Source organism: Atta colombica, unplaced genomic scaffold (assembly GCF_001594045.1).
Source record: "Atta colombica isolate Treedump-2 unplaced genomic scaffold, Acol1.0 scaffold125, whole genome shotgun sequence".
Classification (NCBI taxonomy): domain Eukaryota; kingdom Metazoa; phylum Arthropoda; class Insecta; order Hymenoptera; family Formicidae; genus Atta; species Atta colombica.
Window position 1 is genome coordinate 2,039,860 of NW_017259212.1, and position 12,276 is coordinate 2,052,135.

Below are 12,276 nucleotides of genomic sequence, written 5' to 3' on the forward strand. Positions count from 1 at the left end.
TCTCTCTCTCTCTCTCTCTCTCTCTCTCTCTCTCTCTCTCTCTCTCGGCTTAATCTAAAACAGCTCACCTTTACGTTTACTTATTTTCGATTGTATTCCTTGCATCGTTTATACATTCGGTCCTCGATCCTCGCAAAAAACTCACATGGTAGATTATCGAGACAGTTCATCTAATAGGATGATTCTCCACATTGATCAAATAGGAAAGTAATTCGCAAAAAACGTGCACTGAAAAGATATCGAACCTCGTATCTTTTATGCTTGTATGCAAACACATAAGTGTCTAAACAAAAAAATTTAATGAAATTATTAATTCCATTAGATTGCCGTATATTACAGTTACAAGCGTTATTTCGATTGAAAGACGTAAAATCGCTTTCCTCTTCAATACCACACTGCATCGTAGCTGCAGTGTATAGCGACAATTTACCTGTATGTATCGAGGTTGTATATATTCCACACTTCTAATTGCACGATTCCGGATGAGCAATCATAAACCATGATTTATACGCAGACCAATAGACTTCTGGAAATATTTAGCAATAAAATAACTTATTAAGACAAATTGATTCAAATTAAGTATTATGGATCCAGAAACCAAGAGTGTCTAAATGCACACGTACGTATTGGACGTCTTTATCGGGGCCGCCAATCTATTAGGACAAGTCTGAGAAGGGAGAAAGCTCGAATTTATGCGGCGACTACAAATCTTGGCTTGGCCCGACTCGGGGAGAACGAACGAACCAGAGTAGAGAAGCACGAAGTACCAAGCGAGACTCGATTCTAGAGACTAACTCGAGCGCCGAATATCACAGTGATTGAATACGACGAAAACATCTCGATTAGAAATCCGTATTTCTCATCGCGCTTTTATTTTTTATTTAAACGGTTACTTTTGTAAAAATTTTCACTTAATAGTATATTGAATATTAACAATGTGATTATAATTTCTTACATTCTTATTTTGTGTATATTTTATATACATTTATCAAAAATTATAAAAATATATGCAACATAATTATTTGGCTAGGCCATCATCTTGAAGTAAATAATAATGTAAAAAATGAAATTTAAAAAGGATTAAAGCATCCAGACTGTTCATCAGAATGTTTCTCAGTTATCAAAATAAAACGTATCACAAATTACAATATAAATTGAATATAAAGGAAAATGTGAAACTTAAATAACCTCCATTAATAATAGTACTTAAGTAGCATAATAATGCAAATAGAAATTTATGTAAACGAGAAAGATACCGACATGACTATATGTACAATAATTGTGATAGAGATATAGCAAGAGTACAAAACAAGAGTTATAAATAATAACCAAGTAACCCTTTCGCATAGATTTGGATGTTGTTCAAACTTCAATGTGAGCATGGAGTTCAAAGTAAAGCTTTTCCTCAGAACGAAACCGCCTATCCTAAGATTATACGGAAACTTTAACGGCCACGGTTACTCAGCTTTCTTGGCAAAGTATGGCAGCCGTGGTTTAACTCGCAGGTTTATTAGTCCCGATAATGTCCCTGTGGAGAACACGCGTCTGTGTTTACTGTTAGATTGTACTTGAAGGTATAGACTTTAACGTGGTATATGCACTTGCAACAAATATATTATGTGTCTTTGTATGAAACTTCGATTTATGCAAATTCGTACTTCCGAATATGAAAAACTTGCTATTAACTTTGCATGATCATAATTTATTCGAGTCTCGAGATTCACTCTATATATTTTTTATATATAATTCAACTTATTTAAGTAGTTTGAAATAAAACATTTAATTACAAATGCAATTTTCATTATATTACATAATGCAGTATTTCATTATATTACATAACTAAAAACTTGTTTTATTCTATTTAAAATTATATGTACAATTTAAAAACTGTTTAATTCATTTATCAATTTCAATTATTAATGATGATATTATGACATATGTAAAATAATGTGATTTATAATATATTAATAATGTTATATAAAGTACATTATATATAAAAATATCTTGTAATATATTAATTTTGAATTCATGCTTATAAACTCAAAATTAATTTAATCGAGCTTGACTTAATTAAAACTTAATTGAAGATAATATCTATCATTATAACACTATACACTTAAGTAGATAGTAAAAGTTATAACTTATACGCAATCTCATCGTGCGTCGATATACGGTTATATCTATCCATAAAAAGACGCATCGTACAGTTTATAGCGTAATCTTGAAAGATAGGAGACTGGTCAGGAAATATCCAGTTTTTGTCATTATGAGGAGATCCATTAAATTGTCGTTAGTACCGTAGTGGCATAAGGATGTACAAACTATCGTCACAATGGTAAGCGAGTGGGATAAGAAGAAAGGAGAAAATCCATTCAAAGGAGACTTCATTTAATGTAGCACATTTGTACAAAGCCCTCATGATCGAAAGCATTTGCTCCGCCATTCTTCATGTACCTTATTGTATCGCGAATTTACGCTTGACTAATACCTGTATCGAGTTCTTCGGTGTACAAATCTAACGTCAACTCGGCTTGGCTCATTTATCATTGAGCGAAACCTTCACTAAATCTCTCAATATTTTTTCTAACTATCCGATTACAACGAAACTTCCATTTGAAAGATTAAACATCGAGAGCTTAGAAATCTTTTTTTAACTTAACATAATACGTATTATAGAACAACAAAAATTAATCAATTATTGGAATACTATGCTTAATTAAAAATTATTACGTGCAAGATTGTTTACTGTAATATCGCAGAAAATTGTCAACATTGATAATAATCAATTCTGTAGGTTTATATTCCATACGAATCGTCGCTGCATTATTTTTTTTGCACGTGTCGTTTTAACACGGATATTTTGCAGGAGGATGATACATCAAGAATTAAGGCCAATAGCAAAGAAAAGAGAGAAAGAGAAAGAGAGAGGTGGTGTGAACATAGACAAGTGTGTAAGTGTATTACAATCAAAGCAAGTTAGCTACGAACGTTATCTAATTTACCCTTTATTAAAAATATGTTTCATACTTTTTTCTTACTTCTTACCTCTTTTTAAATAATTATACTTTGCAACCTTTCAAATACCTTTAACATTATTATTATATTACTTATCTATGTTGTATTTATTACTATTATAATTAATCATTCTCTTATCTTTCCACTTTCACTCTTCATACTTGTATACATTGTGGAGAAAAATATCAGCACTGCTATATATCACTGTAGCTGTAAAATATTACAATAGATCAACCGGGGGAATAACAGCTGTCATTTCGACACTAATTATGCGTTGATTTAAAGTAATATTTTATCGCTCCAATTTTTCTTCGTACATACACAGCCGTTCTCTCTTTCGTCTATATTTTTTTGAACATGTCACATTAATAAGCGCTTAAAATGAAACAGTAAATGTAGCATTATAAATATATCACATGGTACATCCAAATATATTCTATAATTTTTATTCGTGAAAAAATATTTCTATTCGTATCCTGCTGTCGAAAATATTTTTCGTTATCTATTTGAAAACTAAAATTACGAGCGAGTGAACTGCTGTTTATAGTATAACTAGTGGTATTCAACTAAATTGGTAGACTTGTATGATGGTCTTTTATGTACGTACATACATGTATACCGAGTGCGCACCTCGGAACATATGCACGTATATGCGTATGTAGTAACATCGTTCTAATATTGTTAAAAGTATTTTTTTTATGTCGTAACATTTTACAATACAATTTGTATACATTGGCTTTAATATGCATGCTCGTATACTTCCCCTTGTTTGAAAAGTCTTATCGGACTTAAAATATTCTAAATTGAATGAAAATGATAATAAAAAGGAATACGACAAAGAGAGAGAGATACGGTAAGAAGAGAATGAGAGGGGAATTGTACAGTGAGCAAGGTAAAAGAAAATCGAATCTTCCTTCACTCTTTTTACTCTATTTTTCATATTCCTCATTATTTAATTTTTCACTCTTATCGATATTTTTATGTAATTTGGTTATTATCATCCGAGTGAATCAGTGCTCAGATTTCTTATAAGAGAAATGGAGTCGGTGATTGTATGCACAACATTTCTCCATCAAATTTTATCCGTAATACCCCCATTCATACTTCGCATATTTCGCATTTCATTACTTTCTTGTACTACATGCAATTTTTCTTAGTTCATGTGCACCTTTATATATGTGCACAATTTCTCATTCAATACTTTCCCATCATGTTCTCCGCTATAATGTTAATATTTGTTGGGAGAAGGTTCTAACAAGTAAACATGAAAATATAATTTAATAAGATAATACAAGGCAAATAATTGCAATAAATACATAAGAAATTAATTCTGAAATTTTTACATACATATTACAATTTTTGCCTGCATCTTTTTTTTTAAGAATCTAATATCACTAGACTCTAATCTATCACGTATATCCGGGCACGAATTTAACATAATACAATGACTTAAATACACTTTTGTTATGGATAATGCAACAATAATCCAAATAGGAAATGGACAAAGTATTCGTGCGACGGCAACTAAGGAACTACCCATTCCGCTCAGTTCGTCCTGATTTACATAAACCACTAGAAAGTTACAAATGCAGCGTCAGTTCGAGCATTGATTATTCAGATGTCCACGGATGTCCGAGAATAAGAAAAAGGAGAATAGCCACGGGGACAGCCAGTGTCCACTTAGTACCCGCTACCATGAATTTAGTCGGGACGAATATTGGCGCGCTGCTAGGGTGACCAGTGCCAACGAAACTTCAAGTACCCGCGTTATTTAAGAGGGCACGAGATACGTACATTCGGATTCTATCGTCGACCACTGGAGATTCCATCCGCCATAAAACGGAGAAAAGTGGAAACTTCCCTTTCGGGAGAAAGAAAGAGCAAGGAGATATTGCGGAGGTCTAAAGCCGTCCTTCCTTTTTTCTCTTCTCTCTTCAGTGTTCTGTACCTTTTTTTTATCTAAGGTCAGAACTAGCGCGTCCAGACTTCGACGCGGTCGGTAGAAAATTTCGAGTTTACCCCCGAATTTCTTGTTGATCTTTCATCTCCCGGTTCTCGGGAGCGGCAAGTTATCGGAAATTCAGTGAAGTAAAAAGTTACTAGATTCGCGCGATAAATCTAGTTATTCGATCGCCAAGTGGTTCCCGCTAGATAAGAATAAAGTTTCACGGGAATACGCCGGAGCCGCCATTGATCTGACGTATAGAACTTCGATTTAGGCACGTCCACGTAATCAGCTGCCTAATGAGCCGAATCTAGAACTACAGGCTGTTTCCGTAATGGCGGATCTTTGATCAGGGGTACGTCCGAGGGATCATAAATCACGGATCATTTGCAAAGAGCGAAAGTGACTTGACAAAACCAGCGAATTTGGATATTTTCTTGTCGGTACCAAATTCTTGTTTGATCCGCAATATTTTAATATGGATTATTAGTCGATGAAAATTTATAAGATATTTCTGCAGAGAAAATTTTTAGTCCCTGTAATATTGCTACGCTCAATACTCGAAAGTAGTTACTTACTTTTATTGCCGCGTAAACTGACACGTAATTTCTGCAAACGCAGCTCTCGAAAACGTCGAACTTTAAACATATCGACGACGTGTGACTCTATCGACTGTGACTATAATACGTCGATAAATAACATTTTCAGGATCGTGCAATCACGTTAGGGTACGTATTAAGACCTTAGCGCATACGACGCATGAGTCGACCACTTAAAATGGAAACGTCGAGAAAATCATGCCTGAGGGGTTAAATTGGAATATCGCACACTCAATGGAATCAAATCAGTTTGAATCGGTATAGTAGCCCAATCTCGAAGAGAAAGAGAGAGAGAGAGAGAGAGAGAGAGAGAGAGAGAGAGGAATATTTCGATTAAAGTACTAAGAATTCGCAGAGGGGAAATAAAGCCAGCGTTCGAAAGAGCAAGTCCAATTATATCTGAGAATCATTTTTTTTTAATTCTGTGGCATTTCTACATCAGAATTTTAAAATTTATCAATTTTATTACTTAAAAAAATAGAATAAAATATCAAATTTCATCAATTACTTTTTTGTCAAAAAATTTTGAGTTAAATAGAAGTATCTCTTGTTTTTATTATTGTATTCTTTTTAATTTTATTTTACATATTTTAAATAACAATAAAAGTTGTCATTAATATGTATACGAATATATGAGAAATTTATTTTTTGAAAAATTACATTACATTTCCCATAATACATTTGTGACTAACTGATTTTGATTGGAGCTTACATCGAACTGATACCGCTACTTATGTGTACCTAATGATGTAAATATAAATCGACAGATAACGATTTTATACATTATAGATGATACTGTTTATCCTGATTTTCATTTGAATATATTACTGTACATTATGTATCACATCAGAATCAATCAAAAACTCAACGTGATAAATTTCAATAAAAATACGATTGTATAGTTGTTCTTTCATCCAGTATCATTCCATGTCTGAATCAACTTCATCTCCGCAAGCTTTCTTTGAAATCTTTTTTTTCTCTTTCATGGAATCCGCTCCGTACGAAAACCATCGCCATAGATTTACAATAGCTCTTCAATTTTTCAACCAGATATTCTTGATATAACCGTTTCAAAACGTTGGGAGCAATTCTTCCAATCGATCCCCGATATCTTGAATCTCGATTCCTCCTCTCGCTCTCTCTTAAATCTTGAAAACTACGTTCATAGCGGACAAGTATTGACAGAAAAGCAGTGACAGCTTCTCGTGTCGCTTAAAATCCAATATAAAATTAATATTCTGCTAAAGGCAATTTATTATAGTTCTAAAAAGAGGATATGAAGTAGATAGATCTAGCATCATTTTAAAATATCGTGTCGTGTATACACATTATAATCATTCTGTGCTAGAATAAATTATTTATAAAACAATTATTATATATTTATATGTTCAAAAATAGCTTTTCTGAGCTTTTTGTCGAAATTATTTATTCACGAACTTCAATTTACTTATCTTATCAGAATCAAAATTATATTTTCAGATATCTGGCAATAAACATGATAATTAATATTTTTTAAGGGATTGAATTTTTTGTAATTGAAAAATTTATTCGATCGTAATATTACGAAAAATTTTGCATGTTCTGAGTAGGATTATAAACAGCAGTTAGACGTACAGATAGATCGTACACATATCTTTTTTGTATGATGATATGATTTATCTGCATCTTGATATAAAATTGCTTGCTAATTATAAAATTATATATATATACCTACACATTCACAATATGATGTATATAATGTGTATAATTCTTAATTCAACTATTATGAATATTAATAATGAAGCTATAATATATAATAGTAATAGCAAAAATAGTATACAATCTATGTCTGTAATAAATGTTTAAGCCCAATGATATGAATGTCCATTTATTGTATTTTTATTGTATTGTTTTATAATCAAATAAAACAACATAAATTACAAGATTCTTATATTTAGTAATTTAATTTCTTTTGATAAAAGAAAATAAAGAGTATTTATTATATTTGATAATTATACATTAGAAATGCTTGGAGAAATTTTTGATTTACTCTGAAAATATTTTCTTCGTAATGAACAGATTTAGCAATCATATGATTCGTAAAAAATGATATCGCACTAATTAACTACCGTGTCGCGATAACGCATTAATTCGTTACATTTTGTCGTATAATAATTATCAGTTATTAACTTGCGAAACGATCGGCGATCAAAAAAGATAGAACCGTAAAAAGTTCACAGTACCAAAACTTCGCAAGTACCAGAAGTGCAGATATTTCAATCTCTCTTTTTGCGAAATAAGCATTCTAGAACAAACAAAATTTTTTAAAGCCGACCATAGGCGGTAGCGGCGACGGAGGCGAGCAAGCTGCGCCGACATTCCGGGAATACTGAGAATAACGTTCACCAGACAATAAAGAGATAATGCCGAGCTTTGAGAAAAGAAGAGAACGTCCCTCGGTAAGTTCTTAACGGGACGTTCTGCCGTTCTGAGAACCTTCCATCCCTGAACGAGGCAATTACAGGCCGTGGTTTACCGGTCGCGTTTACACCCGTAGCCTGCTTCTGCCGTATAGGTTAAGCCCCCATACGATCGTAAACTTAGCTGACGGGATTCAACCTCTTTGGCATTGGCGTTCGATATCTCGAGCTGCTCTCGCGTCCCAACTATACCGTGAAACCCGGTTGACCTCTTTCGTAGTATCAGTAAAAGTAATACCGCGGGAAAGAAGGGGAGAGGAGGTAAGAGAAGAGGTAAAGGATATATGAGAGATCTATCGCGTTGGGGGAAGTAGACTTTCAATAATGACTTTCCTAAGGTCCCACGTGCGTGTTGTTTCTTATATCGCTGTCGGGATTGTATCCGATTGTTGTTTGATGCCGCAAACGGAATAATCATTACATCGTGCGCTGATCGTTTTTTGATGAATACCTGCGTAACTCTTCAACATTGCTCATTCTTTATATGCCAATCATGACTGCAAACGAGCAAGAATTATGCGTGATTGTGTGTCACTGATTGATAACAAAATAAATGCCTCAATAAGATACAGCAGCTAATATTTCTCGAAACATTTCCCTGATCACGGAATATTTTATTGTAATTTTACAAAATTGTAACTAATATTTGATGCATAGTAATATCTGAATATAGCATCCCATTTTCAGAATTTTGATTTAATATGTAATTGATAGAGTTTTGAATTAAGCGCAATTGAGAAAAATTGTTACATTCACGTCGATTAAAACAGCTTGTAATATAGTGGACGTTGTATATCTAAATTATACTTATTAAACTTCTCTACACAATTTTGAATTTTATATTTGCTAAGAGTAATTAATCTCCTGGTGTAAACAGAATCAACATCAACAACTTGTAGCAAACGTAATCTAAAAATTCACAGTATAAAACTCGTTAGCTTAAGCCATAATTGAGCTTTCGTAATAAACTGTTTTTAAACTATTTTTTTACATTACATATTTTACATTACATATTTTTTTATATTACATAGCAATATATAAGAATTTCATATATTTAATATTCTCTGTCATTATAAATTTATATTCTGCATTAAGAAAGACACGTAACAATTAATATTCAGGAATTATCGCCATAGCTGCGATTATTAACACTTAAACCAGTTTTCTTAGACTTCGCAACGGATTATATAATTAAATAAAGTTTAAAGTTTGTCATTTTTTTTGTCTCACAGCGAATGCAAAGCCGTTGACGTTCGATGAAGTTTACAATCAAAGTAGTCCGACCAACTGCACGGTATACTGCGGCGGTTTGACCAATGGTTTAACAGAAGAACTCATGCAGAAAACTTTCTCACCCTTCGGATCCATCCAAGAAATTCGAGTATTTAAGGACAAAGGTTATGCTTTTATCAGGTAAATATGTGTATTTTATAATATTTTTATTAAAATATGTTTGCAATATATAAATATTTCAAAGCCTGCTTTCATGCTTAAATAAATCGGTATTATTGAGGAAATTACTCTAAATAACAGACACGTAATTGGACAATAGATTTTAGTTATTCATTGATTATTATTAAAGTCATTAATTGACGTTTTCAAAATATGAAAATGACCTAATAAGATATGTCATAAATAAGATATTATATGATAAAATGATGATATATATATGATCGAAAAGGTACTTGAGAAAAATTTACTGCAGTCACTCATTTAGCAGTGTTTACTTTTGTGATTGTACGAGAAATTTTTGTGATTATCTATAAATATTTAATTTTTAAGTAGACAAAGTACTCAGGACACCCTAAAAGAATTTTATTTTTACAGTCATATTTTTAATATATGTATAAAGCTGAATTTATAATAATTACACTCTTATGAAATAGATTAGAAGATAGAAGGATGTAAAAATAATGAACTTTATACTTTTTAGACTTCTGAAAAATATACTTTTTATTTTCCTTTCTCAAAACAAGATAATTATGCGTGGAATGCTGTAATCGCTTAATTATTTAAAAGTTAATAGAAATATACTTATGACAGAACAATTTAATAATTATTGTCAAAAAAATGAAACATATAGTTAAAATTTTTTTTCATAAATAAATACAATAAATACAATAAATATAATAAATAAATAAAATATAGTTTTCATATTTTCATCGATTTTTACATGTGCAAAATAGCATCTATATTTTTTCGATACTTGTTTAGACACTTGTAAAGAGAGCATGTTTAAAAAGAACTAAGATATTAATATTCGATTAATATTTAGACAGCATGCATTCACAATTAGAACATAAGACGTGTGAAGATGTCTTAAATGATGTTTAAAAAATGTTAAATTATTTAATTATGTTTTTATGACGTCTTATGTCTCGATTTTGAACATAGTAGGATTACTTATTTAATTATAATTATTATTTTTTATAATTATTATTATTTAATTAAGAACAATAATTAATAATCATTAAATATGACAAAATGATTTTTCATCAGGAATTATATCATCAGGAATATCATATTTGTTTTATGTTATTATTTAGTTGAATATTGAATAAATAATCTTAGATTGATATTATTACAATGATGCTTACTACGCAGCAGTATTAATCACGATTGCACACAAAATTCCGTTGGAACGAACTTTGCAAATTATTACATTTAAGACGGATTTTAAAATATATTAAATAAATATATATGAATAAACAGGAAACGATAATTAAAAGAAAAACTTATACTTTTAAGTTTTAATATCAATGTAAAATGAAGTATTACAGTTCAAAATCCGAAATATATGTTACGTCATAATTATGACAAAATATGATGATAAGATAATCGAATAATAATGAAATAACTTTTTTTTTGTTATTTGTCGTTATTAGTACAAACATATCTAATATTTGATGTCGAAATGATGTGTGCTTGTTGCCTAAGCTTTTAAAAGAAAAAAATGTTAGTCAACGTTTGCTAAATGAAGTTACACTCATTAAATTTAACTTTAAATTTGATTTAAATATAAGCTTATATTTTTATAAAAACAATGTGGTTATGCATGAACATATATAATTATTAATTGTAAGTTGTAATTTTTTGTGACAACTAAATAACCAATTAAAAAAAAAAGTTTATACTAATCGATTAAACATAGAATCATATTACTACGAGCGAAATATGCTAATTATTTTGTTATACCTTTTGTCATGGAGAATAATAAATCTGCTCTAATTATTCTTTTTTTATTATAAAGTTAGCATGATATTTGCGGATTTGTAGTTCACAGTTCGCATTGATTATTCATTAATTTTTTTGCGCAGTCTAATATAATTTTACGAAAATAGTTTAGTTAAAATTGACATTGTTCTTCTAATTCAAAACCAATCTTCTTTTAAATATAGTTTTAACATAAAAATGCACAGACTTCTTACTAGTTTATTTAGTAGTCTATGTTATTTCAAACAATCTGAAACAATATTTTTAAAATAATATGTTTAAAACAATATGTTTAAAATAATTTCAAATATTCATCTGTTTTTGTTACATAAAAAATATATGCAAATTTTACTCCTCTCTCACAAGTTTTTCTTTTAGTAAATGAATGTAAAATTCACGAAATGAATGTAAAATTCACGAATTATTTTTCTATATCTTAATGAATTGTCGTAATTAAAAGTCGTTTTACTCTATCACCATTTAAATTACAAAATGATTTATCGATCACCAGACTCCACAAAGAACACTTAAGGCCAATTCTCGTGAAGAATTAAACGGAATTAAACGGAACTTTAGTATGAAACCCTTGAAACCATTTCACTGATTATATAATCAAAGTTCGTTAATTACCGAAGCTTTTTATTATCTTATAAAAAATCTAGGACAAAAATTTAATATATTATTGTCATATGTTATAATTTTTAATTAAGTCATACTTGAATTTACGTATTCTTGGAATTAGGTATTCCTAGATATTATATATATAATAATGCACAACTTTTTACTTATTTTTGATGCTTGAAATATTCAAGTATTCAATTCATTTGCATAATAATGTAATAAAAATTTCCAAAATTGAACAAAAATGTATAATTATTTTTATTTTAATCAATTTTCAATCAGTTTTTTCTAAATTGAATTGTATGGTATTGTATTTTTAAAATATTTTATATAAAATAAAGTAATAATGATAAATAAATACATACAAATTTTTATTTTGAAAGATATTATAATTTCTATAATCAATAATAAGAAAAATTATGTC

At 30.2% G+C, this 12,276-nt stretch overlaps 1 protein-coding gene across 1 annotated transcript in view; it reads left to right on the forward strand.

Annotated features, from left to right (window-relative positions):
• Positions 1 to 12,276, forward strand: part of LOC108694800 (nucleolysin TIAR-like) — a 165,334-nt gene that overhangs the window by 145,170 nt on the left and 7,888 nt on the right. Inside the window, 1 exon segment of the mRNA XM_018204468.1 lies at positions 9,251 to 9,431. Within this exon segment, the coding sequence (XP_018059957.1) occupies positions 9,251 to 9,431 (181 nt within the window).